Source organism: Gadus morhua, chromosome 2 (genome assembly GCF_902167405.1).
Source record: "Gadus morhua chromosome 2, gadMor3.0, whole genome shotgun sequence".
Classification (NCBI taxonomy): domain Eukaryota; kingdom Metazoa; phylum Chordata; class Actinopteri; order Gadiformes; family Gadidae; genus Gadus; species Gadus morhua.
Window position 1 is genome coordinate 24,835,830 of NC_044049.1, and position 25,962 is coordinate 24,861,791.

At 44.9% G+C, this 25,962-nt stretch overlaps 1 protein-coding gene across 6 annotated transcripts in view; it reads left to right on the top strand.

Moving 5' to 3' along the window:
* LOC115533538 (transmembrane protease serine 9) overlaps positions 1-25,962 on the top strand; it is a 38,081-nt gene that overhangs the window by 3,335 nt on the left and 8,784 nt on the right. For 3 of the 6 annotated variants that reach the window (XM_030344084.1, XM_030344104.1, XM_030344092.1), the window contains exons 5-18: positions 263-396; positions 711-978; positions 18,321-18,480; positions 18,608-18,876; positions 19,276-19,409; positions 19,724-19,991; positions 20,404-20,563; positions 20,691-20,959; positions 22,310-22,443; positions 22,758-23,025; positions 23,438-23,597; positions 23,725-23,993; positions 24,393-24,526; positions 24,841-25,108. In XM_030344084.1, coding sequence (XP_030199944.1) covers positions 263-396; positions 711-978; positions 18,321-18,480; positions 18,608-18,876; positions 19,276-19,409; positions 19,724-19,991; positions 20,404-20,563; positions 20,691-20,959; positions 22,310-22,443; positions 22,758-23,025; positions 23,438-23,597; positions 23,725-23,993; positions 24,393-24,526; positions 24,841-25,108 — 2,895 coding nt within the window. Of the gene's footprint in view, positions 1-262; positions 397-710; positions 979-13,506; positions 13,636-17,886; positions 17,908-18,320; positions 18,481-18,607; positions 18,877-19,275; positions 19,410-19,723; positions 19,992-20,403; positions 20,564-20,690; positions 20,960-22,309; positions 22,444-22,757; positions 23,026-23,437; positions 23,598-23,724; positions 23,994-24,392; positions 24,527-24,840; positions 25,109-25,962 lie in introns of those variants that run through there. The other 3 variants (XM_030344110.1, XM_030344118.1, XM_030344098.1) reach the window with 3 other exon arrangements.

A 25,962-nucleotide genomic window follows, 5' to 3' on the forward strand; every position in this document is an offset into this window, starting at 1 on the left:
GCATGAATGGTTGAATGGTTGACCATATTGTGAAGCGCTCTTAGTGGCCACTGGTTAGAAATGCGTTATATATATGCAGACCATGTACCATTTAACTAGTTAACATGTGTGCCACAGTTTAGAGTGGGGTCTCTGCACTTGCATTGTGCACTGTCAGACCCACTGAGGGGGTCGATACGACCGTAAATCAAGTCGTTTCACACAGCAGGGCCCCAGCATGAGCTGCCTTTTCAAAGTCCCGTTTCATTCCTTCCATTCATAGGTTCAGCCGCGAACATCCTCCAGGAAGTGGACCTGCCCATAGTGGGCAACAGGGAGTGTAACTGCAGCTATGGCCAAATCACCAACAACATGATCTGTGCTGGATTGTCAGCTGGAGGGAAGGACTCGTGTCAGGTAACTGTTAAACAGTCATGTTTTGAGAGGAGCTCCCTAGACTAGATTAGATTCAACTATTTTTGTTCTGGACAACAAAATGCAGTTTAGCATGCAAAAATAATGCATTAGGTGAGGCAGGAGGGATGACATAGTGAGTTAGGCCATATAGCGCACGAAAAAGTCATTAGTGCAAAAAAAAACGTACCCCACCAATTCAGCATCAGACACCCAAAGCACAACACCAATCATAAAGTACCTGGCAATGACTCTAACTTCATGCAGTTTGAGGTATTTTGCTAACCCATCGTGGCTTTGATCCTCTTCCCCTAAAGGGTGACTCTGGTGGTCCTCTTGTAGGCAAACAGGGTGTGCAGTGGGTCCAGTCGGGAGTGGTGAGCTTTGGTCGAGGATGTGCCTTGCCCAACTTCCCTGGAGTATACGCCAGAGTATCCGAATATCAGTCTTGGATCAACGGTATTATCACCACCAACCAGCCCGGCTTCGTTGACTTCCGATCCGCGGGAATCAACAGCGACGCCACCTTCAACTGTGGCGACCCTCCATCCGGCCCAGTCACCGCCTCACCGACCGCCCCCGCACGTAAGTGGCCTTTTGTCTCCATCTGTGGACATGAGGGTGTTGGATACTTGGTCTTTGTTGACACACGTCGCTGTGGTAACCTAGTGATATGCTAGAATGTGAAGGTAAAACTATCATTTGGTCATCTATGATGGACTGTTATTCTGACATTTTTCTGACCGTTATTCTGACATACCAATGATCAATTCCCCCTAAGCCAGTAATACATTTATCTAAGTAACAAAATATACAGAAAACCCAACTAGAATTGACTGGATTACTTCCCTTGACTAAAGCATCGGGTCGCGGCTCGGCTAAAGCTGTAAGGTTTCTATTTCATAAGCATTACAATGTTTGTCGAACCCTTCCATTTCTGCCTTCTTTGGCCCACCCCTGATGGTCCCTGGTTCCAGCGTTGACGTGCGGCAGCGCCCCCATGAACACCCGTGACAGCAGGGAGCTGGTGCAGTCCGCCGGCGTGTGGCCCTGGATCGCTAGCCTGCAGGTCAACGGCACGCACATGTGCGGCGGCACCCTGGTGACTGCGGATGCCGTCCTGAGCGACGCCTCGTGCTTCACCATGTAAGTCTGCTTGTTGCGTCTGTCTTGACGATGAGGCTGTACGACGTGTGTTCTGTGTATGTTGCTCTTTGTGTTTTTTTCCGAGCACAACCATGTATCAATCCTTTCTTTCAGTTTTTACAGAATTTTACATTTTACAAAAAGGGGGGAATATTTCACACCTGACAATAATAATCCCTTACCCCTTGCTATCACTCAATGGTTACAGTCATTCGTCGTCCACACATTTATCAAGCGGTGTACAACTTATTTGCAAGAATCAGAGTGTTCAAAAACGCATGTATCAATCCTGAGACATAAAAATAGGTGTGCCGTTGTTGTTGAGAGACAAGCCTATCTGCACCGTGATCCAATTGGATCAGGGTTTCTTTTACATGACGACATCCTGTTTCCAATGGCCGTCGATCCCTCACCTTGGTGGTTTCCCTTAGGTACCCCAATGCCTCCTACTGGACGGTTGAGTTGGGCCGCCGGAATCTGAACGGCCCCAACTCCTTCAACATGACCCTGGGGGTGAAATCCATCACCCTCAGCAATCTCACCGGAGACAACATCGCCGTGCTCATGCTGTCCAGTGCACCGAGGCTCTCGGACTACATCCAGCCCATCTGTCTGGACCAGGGGATGGGCAGCTTCCTGAACAACGCTGACTGTTGGATGGCAGGCTGGGGCATGGGCCAGGGAGGCGGTGAGGACCCCCATCCACAGCGCACCCCCTTCTAGTGTCAACAAGGCTTTTTGTTACAAAATCGGATCATTGATTGTAGTTCTACTAGCTCTTTGTTTCACTCACTCAGCGTGGCTCTGTATATTGTCCAAACTGTTTGGTTGACCGTGACTTTCTCTGACCTGACCGCAGCCCAAGAAACCCTGCAGGAGTTCAACACCACGGTGGTGGGTTGCAGCAACACGTCATCCAGTGACTACATCTGCACCGAAGCGCTGACTGTGAGACAGGTAAGGAAAGGACAACAGTTCAGAATCCTCTTAATTCATGGCTCACAATCAGTGGCGGTGGGTAAATAGAGGGCGCTAGGGCGCCGCCCCTCCGTGAAGTCTTCACTTGAATATATCTGCCAACTATTAATCAACTATTATCAATACTAAATAAATCAACAAAAATACATAGCATTAAATCAACAAAAATACATAGTTGCATACATAAAACAGCGTTTATCCTCGTTTAATTGTGTGATATACTTGTCACTGCCATCAACCATTTAAATGTGTATGAACGTCAATGATTTGGGCTAGGCTAGTTATTGGTCTTTCGAAATAAAGCCTTCCTCCAAGTCAGGGGCGCCGGCCACGTTGAAGTCAATGAAAGCCCTCGGGTCGCATCAGTGTGCGCCCCAGGCCAATGGTATTGCTTTTCTTTTTTGTTATCACCACATGATTGGTCAATTCAGCGAATCAATCAAATAGGCTATCACCCTCAGCAGCATTTCGCGCAACACAACTACATGTAGAGAAGAGATAGATTGCTAAATAGTAGAGAGTTGCAAGCACTTTCAACCCTTTTCAGTGGAGGAATTGGACTCCCCAAGCAATGTTATACCTAAAAGGAGCACTTAAGTTACATATTAATTAAGTCCTTCGGCCTGTGGCATATAACAAAACGAAGCAACTGTCCCATATTTCTAAGTGCATTTGAAGTAGACATTGAGACTCAAATCGACGCGATAGGACAGTGATCATGATTTGTCTCAATATCAGAATAACAACAATGGGTCAAATAGCAATGGCTGGTTGAATGGCCATAAAGTAGGTCTGTATATGCAGTGTAAGCTTGTCCAGGCCCTGTAAGTCAGGATGTAGGCTAAGAATCTGAATGAAAAGTAGGTAAATAGGTAGTGGCCATCCCCAAAATGCACCAGAATACAGGAAATCAATTCTGACCCACTGTCTATAACTGTGCCCCACCGACATCACTAGCCGCCACTGCTCACAATGCCAAAATGTATGTTCAAGATTTACATCATAGCCGTTGGCCTTAGCATAATGCCTAAGTCGTATTTTAAAGTTCATCATGTATTTAGCGTAAAAAGTTAGAATATATAGATATAAGATATAGCCAATGAGGCCCAGTGAATCAGATATCACAATTTGGCCAAAATATGACTTAAATATGGCAATCATGCCCTGATGCTAACGATATGTGAGAATTGTGCAAGATTTGTCATTGGTAGGCTACATTCATATGTTAGTCATTTTCAAGCTAGGTGTGGACACATGTTGGTGCTCTGGAGTTAGTTTGGAGGGCTGTTTGAGGCTAGGTGCCGGTGGGGATGACAACGTGTGTTTGGTTTCAGGGTGATGCCGGAGGCCCCCTGATGTGCAAGAGCGGCAACTCTTGGACCCAAGTGGCCGGGCTTCCCAACGTCATGGGCAACAGCAGCATGGTGCGCTCAGAGAGAGCCGCCGACCAGTCCACGTTCACCTCCACAGCGCGATTTTCTAGCTTCCTGAAAGAAACTCTGGGGAGTCTGCCGTCCCCCGCCAACGTCACCGTCACCACCACCACCCCCCCCACCACCAGTCACGCGTCAGACGCACGCTTCTCCATGTCCTACCTCCTCCTCCTCTCCTCCATCTACCTCTTCTCTGCGCTGGTCTAGAGGCAGCGTGGCCTGGAAGGGCTCGACTCCGGTTAATTTTCACGTTGTTTTGTATCTCATGGAGGGAAGTATGTGATCATGTAAAGAAACGATCACACAGCATCTTGTTTTTCCTTTTGGGGTTTTCATGGACTGCTGGAGTCGGTGGAGTCTCAGCTTACACATGATATATAGTTTGTGTTGATCATATTACGTGGAAAACATCCTTTTTGCTCTGCATGTGAAGGTGCAGAGTTATAAAATACATATCACTTTTTGATATGTGCTTCTTATTTTGTTTGGGGTTGGAATTGTCTTTCGTTTAGCTAGCAATGGTTAGGAGAGACTAAAGGTTGGGAATGTAATTACACTGGGGGTGTGTCATATCATGACCTTAACAAGCTGAAAAGTCAATTTCAAAGTTTCATTTAAAAAATAAATTCAATTAAACAAGTTGATCATGACAAATGATCTGTAGAGGTTTTTGAAGTGTGAATGCCCGATATGAGTACTTAATAATACCATTACAGTTGGGAGAACAGTCAATGGGAACCCACTGTTTCAGCAGGGATACAAACACTATGGCTGGGTTGCACCAACATGGATTGATTAATCCTGGTTTAGGGTTAATCTATGGTAAGTAAATCTAGGTTAAAACTGATTCATAATTAATCACAGATGTGTTGCACATTGTAGTTGTAACTCTGGATTAGGTGAACTAGTTTAAACAAGGATTAAAATAGGATTAGTTTGTGTTCAGTGTCTGCCATGATGGATTCCGGCGATGTAGGTTTGATAAAGATGGACCCCAATATATTCACAAGCTCTCTCTTGTAAACTCGTTGCCTTTTGAATAAATGTAACCGTTGTTACCTTAACTGTTACAGCTGACACTACAGCACTTGATACTTGTAGCAAGCTAGCTTGGCTTGTAAATTTTTTAAGATATGGCACGACACGTTAAATTAAGATATGATACGTCAAAGGGGATCCAACTTTTTGACATTTGAAAAGATGTTGCTCGAGCTAACTATTGCATAATATATAAGTTCCTTGCTGCGCCGTCCGGCCAGCCAAAGCTGTGCGCTACTCTCTCTCTCACTGTCTCCGACATACAAACACACGCAAGCACTCACAAACTGTTACGTTGCAACCAAGTCGATATTAGTAGAGGGGGAGTAAATGAGTGGCCCCTCCCCAAGTGGCACGACCCTGGTGGACCTTGAATTGCAGAAAGCTAAATACGTACACAGCTATGACGACGTTGAACACTATACGCCATAACAAAAAAATGAGAGTAGGCCATGAAGAATATGAAAATGGGCAGATTTTGAAAAAGTAGCTAGCTAACCATCATTAACAGTATGATTTATCAGTACAAATGCTGTATAATAATAATAATAATCATACATTTTATTTAATTCGCCTTTCATGTCTCCCAAGGACACTGTGCAGTAAAGGTAAAACAAAATGTTAATAAAATAACATTAGACATCAAACAGAGACAATAAAACAGACACTGAACATTTGTTAAACACAGTATAAAAATCAAAACAAAACAACTAGATAATACATTAAACGGCGGTAAAAGATACATGGGAAGAGGAAATGGAAGGGGGTGGTGCATTGGTCAGCCCAGGTCGAGGTCAGGGGAGGAGGTGTTGGGGGTAGGAGGGAAAAGCCAGGATGAAGAGGTGGGTTTTCAATAGAGGTTTGAAAGTGGCCAGGAAAGTGCATTGACGCAGTACAAGTGGGAGGGAGCTCCAGGGCCTTGGAGCGGCCACGCTCAACGCCCTGTCACCCATGGTGCGGAGGTGTGGAGCGGGGGTGGAGGGGAGGTGGGCTTCAGTGGAGCGCAAGGTGCGGGTTGGTCGGTAGGGGGGCCAGGAGGTTAGAAAGATAGGAAGGTGCAAGATGATGTTGTGCTTTGAAAGCAAGGAGAATGATTTTAAATTGAAAACAGTAACAGGGAGCCAGTGTAGTTGGTGGAGGATGGCAGTGATGCGTTGCCAGGGCCTAGTGCGGGTGAGAACTCTTGCAGCGGAATTTTGTACGTATTGTATTCTGTTAAGTAACTTTGCTGAGACACCGAAGAGAAGGGCATTGCAGTAGTCTACTCTGGAGGATATGAAGGCGGGGATATGAAGAGGGTGGAATCTATAATGACAACACGGTTTTTATCTTCAGAGGTGGTGGTGGTGAAAATTACGAGGATGGATAAATGAGAGTGCAGTCAAACTGAGATAAATAACTGAGAATGCAGCCAAAGACTTTTTTTAATTTTTGCAGCCAAAGAACTGAGGCAGCCCAGCAATGCTGATGAGATATACATATGCAGAACAATAGGAAAATATATAATATTTAGCAGGGGCGATTGTAGATTCTGACTTTTGGGGGAGCTCAGCCACCAGGAAGCCACAGGGGTAAATGAGGTTTATAAAGGGGGAGGGGATTTTGAATATCGTAGATTTGATTTCCTGCATTCTGCTGCACTCAAGGGCGACGTGGTGGAGATCCTGAATTGATTCTGGTGGGGGGTAAATCTGTATATTTATCCATCAATCCAACACATTGTATATTTTTAAACAGTCTGCTGGTTTATTCAGTCAGAAAAGCACAGACCATTTGTCACAGTTTAACCTCAGTTAAACTCATAATACCAATGAGTATTTCATCCAAGAGAAAAGGATTAAACACATTTTGGCTAGTCTCTAGCTCTTAAAGAAGGAATAATTTGTTCATGACTTAACCTTTTTATCTGAGTTATAGACAACATTGGTGTAAATTTAGTATTAGGTAATATTATATTATCCATGATTTTTCTTTTGTCCTGTCCAAGATTCTGGGACCTTTATTTTCTTAGTTACTATGCTGTGACATGCTACTATGCTGTGAGCTCCGGGGCTATGTTTGTTGTATTGTTTATACCACTGCTATTGGTCGCTGATGTGTTCCCATCATGCTTTGCTTGAGGAAGTCAGTAAGTGAGGAGTTAGTGAAGACAGTTTGTTAATGTTAAATGCTCGTTGAGTAAGGTCTTGGTGTACTCGATGGTGTAACGATACAATAAAGTCACTGAAAGAATATCACGCCTCTGATTTTGACATTCGCCACAGTAAACTGTACATGGTAAATATGGAAAATGGATAGAAAAAATGTCGAACTATTATTCTATTGACACCGGAATTGCGTATTTTAGCGACCCTGGGACATTTAAAGAGTTTGTGTGTTATTTGTTGCATTGTCAATCAGTGTGAGGGGCGAATCGCCCGGCCAGCTGGGGGCGGGGCTTGGGAGAACAGGAGGGTGGGGGTATGCGTGTCGAAGGGTTCTGGTTCGCAGTAGTGGTGGATTTAATGATTTGTTTACGTGAACCAGTTTGCGTCAGTCAGTTCGCCAAGAGGAGTCGTTCGCGAATCGTTCTTTCGTTTGTTCGTTCAGTCAGTCCAGTTTCCGTTCCCGGTAGCGGTGAATCGCATCAAGGAATGCACCCTTTGCATGGTTCTCAGCTGAGTCAGTCAGACTCAGTGCTACCGGAAACTCAACGGAACCTGTTACGTCGAGTTTCCGGTGAATCGAATGGTGAATCGAATCATGGAATGTGTTTGTGCACGGTTCTGCTGACTCTGAGTCAGTCAGACTCAGACTCTCAAAGGATCTTGGAACTTAAGTCGGTCATCAGCTGCTGACTTTATCCTGAAAGGTGAGTCAATATCGTTAATTTTATAAATTAAAAAGATACCCGAGATAAAGGAACAATGTGTCAACCCTAACCCAAAGAATATACAAAGACAAGACATGCATTTACCATTTCACTGATATTAAATCGTATTATCGTACGCTTAATAAGCCCCTTAGTTTTTTCCCCCCAAGAAATCGGTTTATTTCTGTCTTGCATACGATTGTCTGGTTCTCATGAGTCGTCTCGATCCCTCTTCACCACTCACATAGTGAGTGAACGAACTGTCAGCGAGTCGTGGGTCTGGGAGGAGTCGAGTCTGAGTCACGAACGAGACAAACGAGACGAACGAGAGAGAAGAACCAGTTCGGTTCATTCGTTTTAACGATTCGTTCATTCGAACGAATCAGTTCGCGACTGAACCACCTCTAGTTCGCAGTTGTGTGCATCCTGGTGAACCTGCTGGTAGGTGTGTATTTTGGCTGTTGGTTACGGGTTACAGTGACAGGTTTGTAGCAATAAAGGTTTGTACCAGTACTTATGATATCCCTTATTTCACAGTTGAGGTCATTACAGTATCAACATACATTTTTATAAAACTGGTGCTGCAAAAAAATCTAAAAGTGCAACATGTACTAGACCAACACTATGAGATACAGACCACTATTTCGGGAGCACTAAACTATGTCGCCTCACTTTCAGGGACCCATACATTTTTATAAAACTTGTGATGCATAAGAAAATCAACAAGTAGGCTACGCCTTGTACTAGACTAATACTATGAGTCTAGAAGGTGTTGTACTTGTTGATTAGCTCACGTTGTTCTGGCAAGGAAAACGCCTCCAGCTGATAAAATTCTGCAAGCGTTTTTTTTTTCCTGAAAATTAGTGTTACCGATTGTGTTTAACCGCCGACTTGTGTGGGTACCAACAGCGCTGGAAGGACGACACCGCTACACAGGACTTGGTCTTCGCTGGTCCTCTTTAATCTCCTGTTTGAATGGCGACACACAAACCGTGTCAACCACCATCAACTGCATTAATGTTCAGACCTCAAGCCTAGATAGATTTATCTGCCTCAAATATACATTCTACATAAAACACCTGATCGTATAGTGGTTAATTTATATAACTCCATGTGAATCCCATATTTATGAAAGCCCACCTGTTTGAATGGCGACACACAAACCGCGTCAACCGACATCAACTGCATTAATGTTCAGACCTGTCTAACAAAAAGTAACAATTATAACCCAAAATAAAAACCAAACATAACCGAGAAACCGCTAGCGAGCCAACAGCTAGCTAATTAGCTTTAGCTCAACACGCGGTGGGAGTACTACTTTAAATATAATAGTAATTCCTGCACATAAATGTCTGTTACTTTCCTATTACATACAGGTAATACTTACATTCGAAATACACAACATCGGTCGGTACAAAACGAGCCAAAACCATTAAACACCACATCGCTCACGTGTACTCACCTCCAGCCTAGATAGATTTATCTGCGGTGGTATGTACGGCGCGCGAAAATAGACAATCGATGCAGTTGCACCATTCAGTCGCTAGGTGGCAATAAAACAACACATCTTCATTATATATATACATTTGTTTTGTAGTAATTCAAACAAAGGGTATTACCGACCCTGTTACATTAGCACCCGTGTCAACTTTTTCTGCTCCTTGCTCCTTATCATTTTTTGCTTATCATCCTATGCACCATTACAAGCCTCTGCCGATTTAAACATTAGGCAATTCAAGAAGAGGCATAGATAGAATCGCCTCGTGGTCAACTGTCGTTTAATATACATCTGACAGATTATGTCAAGGTTTTAAAATGAATTATTACCTGGTCATGTTATAACACAGCTGGAAATCGTGGATTTTCTGATAAAGACTAGCTAGCCTCTTTGACAGACGAAACAGCAGAAACTATGTTAGGTGCGCTCGTGCTGCATTAACGGTTTTGTCAAACAGGAGACGCCCACCCACCAATCAGAGGTAAGAGATTCCTGCAGGAAGGTTGAGCTCGATCTCACTATCCCATTTGAGCCTGTTCATTAGTGTATATAGCAAGCATCCTCTAATTGCTTGTGTAAAAAAACCTGGTAGAATATTGGAATTGAATGGGTTTGTTTATTTGTTTTTGTGGTTTGGAGGCACGACAGCTTTGTCCAGTGCAGCGTTTCATTGTTCAGGGGCTCGTACATAGAAAGATAACCCCCAGCCGTTCCCCCTAATTGGGGTGGGCTCGGCTGCGTCACGGAACTCCCGGGCGGAAAGTGAGTCACACTCCGGCCCTGACTACGCTGGACAAGAAGGAGGGGACCCGGGTGAGGTAAGCAGAGCGCTTCAGTGGCTCAACTGGGATTAAGGAGACGAGGGACAAGTCGCAACTGAAACCCTGCTGGAAAAACTTAAAGGCAAAGTCAAAAAAGGATGTAGCCGAAGATAAAGGGGATATTTCTGTTGACATGTACAAGTATCTGCCCTCCATTGTCACAATCTGTTGCATTTACTTTGTTAGACATAATATGCTGGATGCAGTGTTGTGTGTACAGTGGCAGCCAATAGGATGTCCCTGAATTGACATGTGACCTAGGAGAGGTCAAGTGAGCGCGCGTTTTAATAAACGATGGTCAGTTCCAGTCAAACAGCACTGATGCCCCACTGTGTGTTATTTCTACATTTATTATATTCGGCCTAGCACTGGGTATATGCACGCCTGTATCGTTGAGCAAACCATCTCTGCTAGCAGGTTATGGGCCAAGAGTTACACAGAGTTTCCATCGAGTTTTTCACCGAGAGAAAAGTCGCGACGTACCGCGTGTCCGGTGAGTTAGCATACTAAGCTAGCGCCATGAGAAGAAGAGCCTACGAGTCAAGTGGCCGATGGTCACGGCTGGTTTTTGGGGCAAACCAAAACGCACTGACCGGCCATCTTTTTACCCCCCTGTCGTGACCCCCCAGGCCCCATCAAGGACACCAGCACTTTGACGTGTCGTGTTTTAGTTTAGTGGTACGCAACTCTCCCCCGCTCTCCCTCTCTCTCTGGCATTCTCTTTCTCTCTCTCTCTCTCTCTCTCTTTCTCTCTCCCTCTCGCTTTTTCTCTCTCTCTCTCTCTCTCTCTCTCTCTCTCTCTCTCTCTGTCTCTCCCTCTCTCTCTCTCTTTCCCCCCTTCTGTCTCTCTCTCTCTCTCTCTCTCTCTCTCTCTCTCTCTCTCTCTCTCTCTCTCTCTCTCTCTCTCTCTTTCCCCCCTTCCGTCTCTCTCTCTCTCTCTCTCTCTCTCTCTCTCTCTCTCTCTCTCTCTCTCTCTCTCTCTCTCTCTCTCTCTCTGCTGTTTGTTGTGAAAGTCAACCTCCGTCTGTAACCCTGACGGCGGCATCCCGTCTTTTGTCTCCCAAGGCGTCACAAGTCGTTTTTCGTTTGGTTTGCAAGGCTTTTGTGTTGTGCTTTAAAACGCGATGTCTATTGTTTGTTTTGACAATTAAATGTTTTTTCGAACCAAAGCAGTGTGGTGTGGTTTTACTTATTGTATTGTTCAACGCTTCCTGTTTAAGTAAATAAGCAAATTAGTAAATAAGCCGATGTGTTGAGGTTTGAAGAGGTTTTGTGTACACAAGGTCACGTGACTGAAACACCAGATTATAGAGTTAAAGCACACATGCCTTCAAGGTTTAAACAACACAGTCTTCCTTTCATTCACTTTCTGTTTTTCAATTCCGATGCCACCAACCTATGTCATCCACCCTGATAAGAGAATATCAAACATTTCTACTACTACTAAAAGTCAAATCAGTTACAAAATCGGCATACTATCACCTTAAAAATGTAGCAAGACTTAGAGGGCTCATGTCCACCGAAGACTTACAAAAACTTGTACATGCCTTTATCACTAGTAAGCTTGATTACTGCAATGGTCTCCTTACAGGTCTCCCAAAACAAACTCTGAGGAAGCTTCAGCTTGTTCAGAATGCTGCTGCTAGAGTTCTAACAAAGACCAAAATATTTGAACAGATTACACCAGTTCTGAAATCGTTACATTGGCTTCCTGTAGGTCAGAGAATTGATTTTAAAATCATGTTGCTAACCTATACTGCCCTACATGGTTTAGGCCCAAAATATTTAACTGATATGCTTCCATTACATAAGCCATCTAGACCACTAAGATCCTCTGAGACCAATCTGTTAATTATTCCCAGAGTAAACACGAAACATGGGAAAGCAGGATTTAGTTACTATGCAACAAATAGCTGGAATAAACTCCCAGAGGATTTAAGACTTGCCCCAACTCTGAGCACCTTTAAAACAAGACTGAAGACTTTTATGTTTGCTTTAGCTTTCTGCTAAAATCTTAAATACATTGCACTTTCTAAAAAGTTTTTTAACTTTGCCTTTATTTTCTATTTTAATACTATAATGCCTTTTTAACTTTCTATTTTACCCATTTCTTTGCATATATTTTCTTTTACTTATCTTTTATTTTATTGTATGACAATGTTTATATGTGAAGCACTTTTAGTCTGCCTTGTGTATGAAAAGTGCTATATAAATAAAGTTGCCTTGCCTTGATATTGTAAGATATTTTTTCTTTTGCACTTTTTTTTGTACAATAGTATCAACAATAATTCATATCTAAAAGTAAAAATGGTTATAAATAAAGAGACAGAAGCTTGCGCTTTCCCTGTCAGAATGAATTTGCGCTTTGGAGTTGAAGGCCTAGGAAGTAACCGGAAGTTTTGATTAATGGGCACATAAATCACTCACAATATGTGTATCATTTATAAAATGTCTCCAAAATAGGGTTAAAGTCCAGTTTTTGTTGTTATTGCCATTAACGGGTGTTTTCTAATGCCATTCGGCGATCATATCACTTTGGGGAGACGTGGTGGAAGGTAGCCTAAACTAAAACTAAACTCATTACGTCCATCGCATCAGGCCTGTCCTGACTGTTGCATTGCAGCTGTAGTCCTCAATGATGGTAATAATAATAATAATAATAATAAAAATTATACATTTAATTTGAAGGCGTCTTTCTTGGCACTCAGGGACGCCGGGAAAAGACACACAAAAGTCATTAAGAAAAAACAACAATAAGATAAAGAAAAAATAACAATAGTAAGGGACAGCAATTGGCATTAGATGGAATAGGCAGTTTTGATGATGTGCTGAAATGTCTTTGCTAGTGTCGCACTACTAACTTTTTTCTATGCTGAGGTTTTTACTATCATCCTACATGATCACTGACCAAGTATAAGTAACTACTTTTTGGTATTTGCCGATACGGAGTACCGATACGAGTACTCAATATTACAATTATAGTTTAAAGAACTAATTTGAACACACTGTTTCAGCAACCAATATTCCAAAATACCAAAAAAACTGACCAAGTACCAAGCCTAGTAGGGGCGAGCTGAGGCATTCAAGTGTTTTGCCGCTCTTTTGCATTGTTACCCAATTAAGGTTAGAGTTAGGGTTACCTAAACATGGTGACATAGATGTACTATAGGCTAGACCGCCTGCCTCCGGCGAACATGCATTCCCTGCATTACGTAAGTACTTGTGGCGGGTGATGGGCCAACCATCTAACACAGCCCTGAACATAGGTGAGGTAATGATGTAGTTTACACGGGCCAAAGCAGCCGCACCTGTCCCGTGGGCGTGTCTTCCACCTGTGTTGTGCTGTGGTAGTCGAGTGACAAGCAAAGGGGAGGAGAACATGGTTTTAAAAGGCTCAACTGAATTGAGGACTTGAAACTGTTGGGATGGCTAGACTCAAGGCGCTATGGGTGGCGGTGCTACTACTGGTGGTGCATGGTAAGTACCCCTCTCCTTCCTCCTGGGCTACCTGGACAGCTCACCTGGACATAGACCGGTTCACGGATAGGATTGTTTGTCCTCAGATCACACTTGTGTGGGTATGTGTGTGTGTGTGTGTGTGTGTGTGTGTGTGTGTGTGTGTGTGTGTGTGTGTGTGTGTGTGTGTGTGTGTGTGTGTGTGTGTGTGAGAGGGTTTACACTCTGAAGAAAGCTCAAAGCTTTGTATTGCAATCGCTGCCTTAATTTATATCTGGTTTTCCTTAGCAGTTTTTCACAATGGGATTTGGTTTCCTTCGTTAAATTCTTTATTCATTAAGAATGCACACTACAAAAGGACTGAGCTTCTATGCTTCATAAGGGAACTGAACTAACCGCCTTCAAACAAGAAGCAAAACTGTCCAAAGCTGTCCACCAGGGTTTTTGCGTTAACCATCATAAAAAGACGATTTGAACCAAACAAGATATTCCACATTATGGTGAATAGCACTTTCTCCCGGTAATCTGTTTATGCCATCGTCCGATGCGATGAGGAAGTCATGCAGGCGGCTCATGTTTCACTCGGTAGCTTAAGGCCTCTGGTTCTGCCTTGAGTGGTTCCCCACTTTTTTGGGGCTGAAGGCTGAAGGACGACCACAATCTCCACCAGAAACTCAAGTAACACCAACCAAAAGTTGAGCAAATGATTGCGTAAAATACCACACAAATATTACTAGGATATGATCTATATATTATTCTAATTCTAATTATATATTGTATTCTATATTATTGCCAATTTAATCCTTTGAAAGTGTGAAATGTATATTAAATTGTAGCAAGAATAATTGATGAATAATTATGAATCAAATCATAGGTAGTAGTAACTATATTGTAAACTAGATCATCATTCAATAAGAATGTACAGACTCACCAGAGACTCTGTCCCCTGTGTTAGAGAAACTCTGCATTGCCCTCTATTTAAAGAGAGCAGCTGCCATTGAGTGGGGTTCTTTGACTTGTAAATTGCTTTCACCACTGACTTTGTGTGAACATATTTTCCGTCAATAATGGACTCAGCAGAACCACAATAGTGGGTTGGTGGAGAATCCCTTAATGTTATTTAAAATGCCTTTAGTCTCATTCCCCATGAACCAGACCGACAAAAACCTGTATGCATCAGATTATGAATGGAGCTGTCAGCACTTCAGTTGATGTTTCTGGAATCAAGTCCAACCCTACCTCAGGATCCTTGTTGTGTCAGAAATAACCCCAGTTAATCAGTTATTGTAGGACATGATTTTGAGATACACTCTAGTTTCCTGGTATGATGTCACTCTTTTAATGTGCTCCCTGTTGTAGGACTGGAAGCATGACATACAGATGTCAGATACAGAATGCCAACAACATGCCAACATCTGACCACAGATACTGGGACTATACAGTACCAAATGGGTTGTGTCAGACACCCATTGTGTAGGATACGCCAAACAGAGAAGAACCAACTTCAAGAATTAACTTCACAAAGTGTGCTTGTGAGCAGTGGCGATTCTGGGGGGTGGCCTGGGCCACCCCTGAAAGCTCATTGGCCACCCCTGTGGCCACCCCAGATGTGATAGGTAGTTGGTGAAGTTCGTCAACACAAGAAATAAGAGAAATACTGTCAATCAATGCGCTGCGTAGCGGTTATCAATGAAGTACGACATAACATTGTGTGGGGAATAGGTATTTTGGCGCCCCCTCTGGCTGCAGGCGCACACCTGCTCGTATAGACGGAATGAAACCGTCACTGGAATCCGTAGGTCCACGATACAACCACCCTATGCTGTATGCCACCCTAAGATTTGCTGTGGCCCTCATTGGCCACCCCTGGAATAACCTTCTGGAGGCGCCACTGCTTGTGAGATAAGAGGTCTTAAATTGACTAACTCAAGTGATGCGTACTGCAGAGTCAAATTGTTGATTGGGTTTTATGCTGGTCAATCAACGAGGTGAAGGTAGGGTTATGGTTAGGTTTAGGGGTTAGGTTAAGGGTTAAAAGGGGATTGTGGTTATGATTAGGGTTTAAGGTAGGGTTATGGTTTGGTTTAGGGGTTATGGTTAGGATTCAGACCTGCAAACTCCTCAGAGGAAAAAAGGTGACAGTGTCACGGGGGGATTTTTTTTTTATTGTAATATACAAATGACACTACTCTAAGCGTGACTTAAAACTCTTTATCAAAAATCAATGTCAAAACATCCTTAAGGCTTATAAAAAATATTTTATTTACAACTGTCACCATTTTTTTTGTCTCTTATTATTGGAGAGACAAAAAATAATTATTATTCTGTGAAGTTAAAGAATTGTCACTTTTAGGTTTTCTACCCAGTTACCAAAAAAAGAAACATTTGGAATAGTATGCGCTGTGGCAAGCACATGGTTTGCATGTGTTACTTTGAAGGCAAAAAAAATCTAAAATACAAGAAAACACAAAAACCTACATTCAACCAGTGGGGTATGGCCCCTGACTCTCTGAGGAGGTAGGTACCTCCAGGTACCACCTCCATGCCAGGGCGCCCTGAATTTATGTTTATTAACAGCTCCTCCACCGGGGTCAAGACAATTTGAGGGCCAGATCCAGTCTGCCGACTGTCTGCCCATTCACGATTTGCTAATTAAAATTTATACCAATACGATGGTGGCAAAAGCTTACCAGTTTTTATGTTTTTTTATACTTCATTTCTATACTTGATCCGCTGACCGCTTGGAAGCCATCGGAGTACATATTTTTTTAGAAGAAAGGGGTTATGTGGTAGGATCTTTAAGAATGCTTAACTGGGATATTTATATATTCATGGCTCAAATATTAAGGATCATGCTTTTGAGGTGTAACTAACGCATTTACGCGGTCAGCGATCCGCTGCCAGGCTTTGGTTCTCCGGGTTGCAGAGGCTTTAGCGTTCCTTTTCCTTGTGATAATGTCCTTCTCCTCGTCATAGCTCTCCAGGAGAACCTGAAGTTCCATTTCATTGAAATAAGCGGCCCGTTTCGCCATTTCGAACAGGGTTTCCATGATCCACACATCACGTCTTTTTAGGTTTGGCGGTGACGCGCACAACCCTGTGTTAACCAACCCCGAGTTGATTGAACTAATGCATAACCGCTGCTGTGGAACCGAAAACTCTGGGTTAGTCGGCACAGGGTAAATCAACCTAGAGTTCAGTGTTAACTCAGTGTTTGTTAAACCTCCGTTCGTGGAACACCCCTCTGGACGAGGGTTTCGCAAGCTCTCTTGCGTTGTTTGGCGCGCATGAGCGGTAGGCGACCGTCTCATCCAATGGCGAGCTCAGTTGGCGCTGTGTGCTTCAAGATTCCGATTGGCCCAGAGAAATGTCAATTATAAGAAAGATTCTGAAGCAAGTGCTGAGATTCCGATTGGCCCAGAGAAATGTCAATTATAAGAACGATCCAATAATTCCCCCCCCCCCCCCCCCCAAAAACAAAACTCTCCGGTTCTACACGATTCACGTGAATGACCAAATTGACCAAGAAAACGGCGATTGTCGCCGAAAAGCGACAAGTTTGCAGCTCTGAGGATTAGGGTCGGGTTTAGGGGTTAAGGTAAGGTGATGGTTAGGTTTAGAGGTTAGGGGTAGAATTGTTGGTTATGGTCATGGTTATGGTTAGGTAAAAATATATTGGTTTCCGGTACGGATCAGTGACACTCACAGGAGCAGATTTATTAGCTGTTTTGTTTTTTCGTTGTTCCTACTTCCGTCACGAAATGTACATTTCCATCACAGTAGGAGAAATTCCATGGACCAATCAAAGAGTTTTATTGGCTCTGCAGTGAGCAGCCACTCGATGGTCCGCCTATCAGAGTATGAGCCTGAGATTGGACCGTTGAGCTGTCAACTGATAGGTCCTTCCTGAAATAGCTCCGCCCATTTGTTGAACAACATATCTGTTAACATTTTTTTACCTAGTGAATATATACAATGACCATTCTATTATAATGTCGCTTAGGATAAATATATATAAAAAATATGTTATTCGATCAAATGGTAATCAATGGTAACTGGATGTACACAACTTTCACATGGCTGTAAACTCAGAAACGTTTGAGTTAAATAGACTGCACTACCACCCAGGGAACAGACACAGAATTACAACATCGGCACTTTATTTTGAAAAAATTGTATTTTATTATTATTATCATAGTTATCATTATATTATATTATTATTATATTATATTTGTTCACTTGTTATACATTTTCTCCCTTTTCTTTTTGCAGAGGCGTCCTCACAGCTAGATGGTAAGAGATTCTAAATAAAAACACTACGTTTTAATTCATTATAATTTAACTTGACCATTTATTTACATTCCCCTAGAGGCTGCCCTATTTCCCTATCGATGCCCATACATTCTGCTTGAATCAATGTATTTAAAATTGATCAATTTCACACTAAAAAGATTTCAGTTTGTGTATAGCATATATATAGGCATTGTATATTTTCATGGATAACTACCCGTGACTTTATTTTACTCTTTTTGGTATTGTGCAAAGTGTATTTTGAAAAGAGCTATATCAATGAAATGTATTCTGAGTAAACTATTAAAAATGAAGTGCAGCAGAGAATGTGGGCTTTGTCTTTAGTCAGGGGCACTGCAGCAGCAGGCGTTCATAGAGGCCATTGCTCCTTCTCTGATACCTTGAACATTTTTCAGTATGTGGTCGGGCTCCTCTCAACACCAAGATCGTTGGAGGAGTGGATGCTGCTCCGGGCAGCTGGCCCTGGCAGGCCAGTTTGCAGAGCTTTGGCCACTTCTGTGGGGGGTCCCTGATCAACAATCTGTGGGTGCTGACCGCTGCCCACTGCTTCACCACGTAACGTCAATCTTCTACATCCGGCAATAGCCAAAACATGTTCCTCATCTCTGGTTCGTCAACAACTCGATTAACATTAATTTCAGACGAACGAGACTAACGGTGACGTTTTTTCCTTTCCGATCAGAACTGACACGACAGGATTCACGGTCTTCCTGGGCCGTCAGGACCAGGCGGGCAGCAACCCCAACGAGCAGTCCCGGACCATCTCCAGGATTGTCTGTCACCCCGATTACAGTGGGACCACCAACGACAACGACATCTGCCTGCTGGAGCTCTCCTCGGCTGTCACCTTCACAGACTACATTGCGCCCGTCTGCCTGGCCGCGGACGGAAGCACTTTCAACAGCGGCATCATCAACTGGGTCACTGGCTGGGGCACCACCTCGTTTGGAGGTGGGTCTTCTTCTTCTGGCGTATGTCCCTAGACCTAGTCCTGAGTGTCGAGGTGTCTCTGAGACAAGACACCTCACCCTAACTGGTCCTGACGAGCTGGCTGTCGCCTTGCATGGTTGACACCGCCGACGGTGTGTGAATGTGTGCATGAATGGTTGACCATATTGTGAAGCGCTCTTAGTGGCCACTGGTTAGAAATGCGTTATATATTTGCAGACCATGTACCATTTAACTAGTTAACATGTGTGCCACAGTTTAGAGTGGGGTCTCTTCACTTGCATTGTGCACTGTCAGACCCACTGAGGGGGTCGATACGACCGTAAATCAAGTCGTTTCACACAGCAGGGCCCCAGCATGAGCTGCATTTTCAAAGTCCCGTTTCATTCCTTCCATTCATAGGTTCAGCCGCGGACATCCTCCAGGAAGTGGACCTGCCAATAGTGGGCAACAGGGAGTGTGACTGCAGCTATGGCCGAATCACCAACAACATGATCTGCGCTGGATTGTCGGCTGGAGGGAAGGACTCGTGTCAGGTAACTGTTAAACAGTCATGTTTTGAGAGGAGCTCCCTAGACTAGATTAGATTCAACTATTTTTGTTCTGGACAACAAAATGCAGTTTAGCATGCAAAAATAATGCATTAGGTGAGGCAGGAGGGATGACATAGTGAGTTAGGCCATATAGCGCACGAAAAAGTCATTAGTGCAAAACAAAACGTACCCCACCAATTCAGCATCAGACACCCAAAGCACAACACTAATCATAAAGGACCTGGCAATGACTCTGACTTCATGCAGTTTGAGGTATTTGGCTAACCCATCGTGGCTTTGATCCTCTTCCCCTAAAGGGTGACTCTGGTGGTCCTCTTGTAGGCAAACAGGGTGTGCAGTGGGTCCAGTCGGGAGTGGTGAGCTTTGGTCAAGGATGTGCCTTGCCCAACTTCCCTGGAGTATACGCCAGAGTATCCGAATATCAGGCTTGGATCAACGGTATCATCACCACCAACCAGCCCGGCTTCGTTGACTTCCGATCCGCGGGAATCAACAGCGACGCCACCTTCAACTGTGGCGACCCTCCATCCGGCCCAGTCACCGCCTCACCGACCGCCCCCGCACGTAAGTGGCCTTTTGACTCCATCTGTGGACAATGAGGGTGTTGGATCCTTTTGTCTCCATCTGTGGACATGAGGGTGTTGGATACTCTGTCTTTGTTGACACACGTCGCAGTGGTACCCTAGTGATATGCTAGAGTGTAGGCCTGTCACGATAACAAATTTTTCTGGGCGATTAATTGCCCCAGGAATTATTGCGATAAGCGATAATATTGCCGTTTTTCAACTAATATAATGATAAAGTACACCCTTTCGAAGATCAATAAACCTTTATTTTTAAAGAACACTGGAACTGGACTGCTGGAAGACACTTAAAATATCCCGAATAAATTAACAAAACAACCAAAAACAAAAAAAAGAAGGAGCAACGTTCAAGAGAACATTGCTCCTTCTCTGATACCTTGAACCTTTTTCAGTATGTGGTTGGGCTCCTCTCAACACCAAGATCGTTGGAGGAGTGGATGCTGCTCCGGGCACCTGGCCCTGGCAGGCCAGTTTGCAGAGGTTTGGCCACTTCTGTGGGGGGTCTCTGATCAACAATCTGTGGGTGCTAACCGCTGCCCACTGCTTCACCACGTAACGTCAATCTTCTACATCCGGCAATAGCCAAAACATGTTCCTCATTTCTGGTTCGTCAACAACTCGATGAACATTAATTTCAGACGAACGAGACTAACGGTGACGTTTTTTCCTCTCCGATCAGAACTGACACGACAGGATTCACGGTCTTCCTGGGCCGTCAGGACCAGGCGGGCAGCAACCCCAACGAGCTGTCCCGGACCATCTCCAGGATTGTCTGTCACCCCGATTACAGTGGGTCCACCAACGACAACGACATCTGCCTGCTGGAGCTCTCCTCGGCTGTCACCTTCACAGACTACATCGCACCCGTCTGCCTGGCCGCGGACGGAAGCAATTTCAACAGCGGCATCATCAACTGGGTCACTGGCTGGGGCACCACCTCGTTTGGAGGTGGGTCTTCTTCTTCTGGCGTATGTTCTTAGACCTTCAGCTCTGTTGAGGCGAGCCAGTCCGGCATTCTAGTGTCAAGGTCATTAAGAACAAGTTCGCCGTTCGGGGGATGGTTCTTTGGGCATGCGGCTCAAAAGTAATAGCTGGTTGGCGCCAGGTACCCGGAAGGTTAAAAGTTTGATCCCCGGCTCCTCCTAGCTGAGTGTCGAGGTGTCCCTTGCCGCTTTCACACCAAAAAGAACCGAGAGCCAGTTCCGGGCTGGTGCTAGGGCCAGTTCCAAACTGGTTCCAGCCTTACCCCAGTTAAGAACCGGTTGGTTTCACACCGGCCAGAGCCAGCCATGGAGCCGGCGTGAGCAACGTCATGACGTCACTGCAAACGTCTCGGCTAGTGAGCTTGGACAGAAGCATACGGCCGACATCTTTCTTTATTCTGGGTGGAAATAGTAACATAGTTACGCCATCAAATGCGTTTATGGAAACATTTTTAGCGAGAAATGTGCATTTTACTTTCATAATGTTCGCTCGGTGAATGTGAAGGATGTTTGGTTTGATAGTTATGACGAAGAGGGAACGCTCCGTTCACTTGCATGGACATGGACTCATCTAGCTGCGTTGGCGCGTTGACGCGTTGAACCACCACACAATAGGCGCGCAGAAGAACCCTCGCGCCAGTTTCAAACACAACAACAATTTCGTCTTCGATTCAATCCGTGTATGGTTCGTTCTTTGAATATTCCGATTTAAAACAAAATCAGAAAAAACAAAAAAGAACCATACACGGATTCACGTCCATTGTTTACTTCGGTGTTTTAAAAAATGCCGGTCTTCGTTGGTCTTCCTGTTTATGAAGGTACGGATAACTCCGCCCCCTGCCCCCGGCGTAAAAGCGGTTCTAGTTCTAGCCCAGCTCTAAAGTTGGGCCAGAGTTGAACCGGTTTTTAGGCGCCGGAGCCGGTTCTTTGGCGGTGTGAAACCAAAGCCCTGGCCCTAGCTCCGAACTGGCCCGGAACCGGCCCAGATTTTGCGGCGGTGTGAAAGGGGCACCTGAGACAAGACACCTCACCCTAACTGCTCCCGACGAGTTGGCTGTCGCTCGCCTTGCATGGTTGACACCGCCGTCGGTGTGTGAATGTGTGCATGAATGGTTGAATGTTAGGCCACATTGTACAGCGGCCACAGTGGCCACTGGTTAGACATACATTATATGAGTGGGGTCTCCGCACTTGCACTGTGCACTGTCAGACCCACTGAGGGGGTCGATACGACCGTAAATCAAGTCGTTTCACACAGCAGGGCTCCAGCATGAGCTGCATTTTCAGAGTCGCGTTTCATTCCTTCCATTCATAGGTTCAGCCGCAAACATCCTCCAGGAAGTGGACCTGCCAATAGTGGGCAACAGGGAGTGTGACTGCAGCTATGGCCGAATCACCAACAACATGATCTGCGCTGGATTGTCGGCTGGAGGGAAGGACTCGTGTCAGGTAACTGTTAAACAGTCATGTTTTGAGAGGAGCTCCCTAGACTAGATTAGATTCAACTATTTTTGTTCTGGACAACAAAATGCAGTTTAGCATGCAAAAATAATTCATTAGGTGAGGCAGGAGGGATGACATAGTGAGTTAGGCCATATAGCGCACGAAAAAGTCATTAGTGCAAAACAAAACGTACCCCACCAATTCAGCATCAGACACCCAAAGCACAACACTAATCATAAAGGACCTGGCAATGACTCTGACTTCATGCAGTTTGAGGTATTTGGCTAACCCATCGTGGCTTTGATCCTCTTCCCCTAAAGGGTGACTCTGGTGGTCCTCTTGTAGGCAAACAGGGTGTGCAGTGGGTCCAGTCGGGAGTGGTGAGCTTTGGTCGAGGATGTGCCTCGCCCAACTTCCCTGGAGTATACGCCAGAGTATCCGAATATCAGGCTTGGATCAACGGTATCATCACCACCAACCAGCCCGGCTTCGTTGACTTCCGATCCGCGGGAATCAACAGCGACGCCACCTTCAACTGTGGCGACCCTCCGTCCGGCCCAGTCACCGCCTCACCGACCGCCCCCGCACGTAAGTGGCCTTTTGTCTCCATATGTGGACAATGAGGGTGTTGGATCCTTTTGTCTCCATCTGTGGACATGAGGGTGTTGGATACTCGGTCTTTGTTGACACACGTCGCAGTGGTACCCTAGTGATATGCTAGAGTGTGGAGGTAAAACTATCATTTGGTCATCTATGATGGACTGTTATTCCGACATTATTCTGACTGTTATTCTGACGTACCAATGATCAATTCCCCCTAAGCCAGTAACACATATATTTAAGTAACAAAATGTACAGAAAAACCAACTAGAATTTACTGGATTACTTCCCTTGACTAAAGCATTGGGTCGCGGCTCGGCTAAAGCTGCAAGGTTTCGATTTCAGCAGCAGGCGTTCAAGAGAACATTGCTCCTTCTCTGATACCTTGAACATTTTTCAGTATGTGGTCGGGCTCCTCTCAACACCAAGATCGTTGGAGGAGTGGATGCTGCTCCGGGCACCTGGCCCTGGCAGGCCAGTTTGCAAAGGTTTGGCCACTTCTGTGGGGGGTCTCTGATCAACAATCTGTGGGTGCTGACCGCTGCCCACTGCTTCACCACGTAACGTCAATCTTCTACATCCGGCAATAGCCAAAACATGTTCCTCATCTCTGGTTCGTCAACAACTCGATGAACATTAATTTCAGACGAACGAGACTAACGGTGACGTTTTTTCCTTTCCGATCAGAACTGACACGACAGGTTTCACGGTCTTCCTGGGCCGTCAGGACCAGGCGGGCAGCAACCCCAACGAGCTGTCCCGGACCATCTCCAGGATTGTCTGTCACCCCGATTACAGTGGGACCACCAACGACAACGACATCTGCCTGCTGGAGCTCTCCTCGGCTGTCACCTTCACAGACTACATTGCGCCCGTCTGCCTGGCCGCGGACGGAAGCACTTTCAACAGCGGCATCATCAACTGGGTCACTGGCTGGGGCACCACCTCGTTTGGAGGTGGGTCTTCTTCTTCTGGCGTATGTCCCTAGACCTAGTCCTGAGTGTCGAGGTGTCTCTGCGACAAGACACCTCACCCTAACTGGTCCTGACGAGCTGGCTGTCGCCTTGCATGGTTGACCCCGCCGACGGTGTGTGAATGTTTGCATGAATGGTTGACCAAATTGTGAAGCGCTCTTAGTGGCCACTGGTTAGAAATGCGTTATATATATGCAGACCATGTACCATTTAACTAGTTAACATGTGTGCCACAGTTTAGAGTGGGGTCTCTTCACTTGCATTGTGCACTGTCAGACCCACTGAGGGGGTCGATACGACCGTAAATCAAGTCGTTTCACACAGCAGGGCCCCAGCATGAGCTGCATTTTCAAAGTCCCGTTTCATTCCTTCCATTCATAGGTTCAGCCGCGGACATCCTCCAGGAAGTGGACCTGCCAATAGTGGGCAACAGGGAGTGTGACTGCAGCTATGGCCGAATCACCAACAACATGATCTGCGCTGGATTGTCAGCTGGAGGGAAGGACTCGTGTCAGGTAACTGTTAAACAGTCATGTTTTGAGAGGAGCTCCCTAGACTAGATTAGATTCAACTATTTTTGTTCTGGACAACAAAATGCAGTTTAGCATGCAAAAATAATGCATTAGGTGAGGCAGGAGGGATGACATAGTGAGTTAGGCCATATAGCGCACGAAAAAGTCATTAGTGCAAAAAAAAACGTACCCCACCAATTCAGCATCAGACACCCAAAGCACAACACTAATCATAAAGGACCTGGCAATGACTCTGACTTCATGCAGTTTGAGGTATTTGGCTAACCCATCGTGGCTTTGATCCTCTTCCCCTAAAGGGTGACTCTGGTGGTCCTCTTGTAGGCAAACAGGGTGTGCAGTGGGTCCAGTCGGGAGTGGTGAGCTTTGGTCAAGGATGTGCCTTGCCCAACTTCCCTGGAGTATACGCCAGAGTATCCGAATATCAGGCTTGGATCAACGGTATCATCACCACCAACCAGCCCGGCTTCGTTGACTTCCGATCCGCGGGAATCAACAGCGACGCCACCTTCAACTGTGGCAACCCTCCATCCGGCCCAGTCACCGCCTCACCGACCGCCCCCGCACGTAAGTGGCCTTTTGACTCCATCTGTGGACAATGAGGGTGTTGGATCCTTTTGTCTCCATCTGTGGACATGAGGGTGTTGGATACTCTGTCTTTGTTGACACACGTCGCAGTGGTACCCTAGTGATATGCTGGAGTGTAGGCCTGTCACGATAACAAATTTTTCTGGGCGATTAAGTGCCCCAGGAATTATTGCGATAAGCGATAATATTGCCGTTTTTCAACTAATATAATGATAAAGTACACCCTTTCGAAGATCAATAAACCTTTATTTTTAAAGAACACTGGAACTGGACTGCTGGAAGACATTTAAAATATCCCGAATAAATTAACAAAACAACCAAAAACAATCTATTATTAACAAAAAATGCTCTTGAATAAAAACCAAACACCACCAAAAACAATAAATAAAATTGAAACACTAAATAAAAAGGATGTAAACACGATTGCGCCACGACTCCGCCTCCCACACAGACAATGCAACAAGTTAGTAGCCGCGTTTACATGGCACATCTGATCCGCATAGATTTCTATGCGGCATAGATCTGTTCCTAAAATGTGTTCCGAATGTACTGTATACATGGCAGTAACAAAAGTGTCCGTTCTGTCTCTCGCGCACACCTGACACATCTCTGGACCGGCGGCGACATAATGGATGTCTTATCACTATCGGGGATTTTAAATTAGTTTTTAATGAAAGCACAGCAGGAGAGAGCTTTTCTCTCCCTGCTCCTTCAATTAAGAAGGAGGACAGCGAAGCAACGTCAATTTCTCGTCAGATCTTTATATTTACCTTAAGCTCCGCCGCAAACAAGAGGAATTTGGATGCAAGTCTGCAGCCAAGACTGGTGGGAGA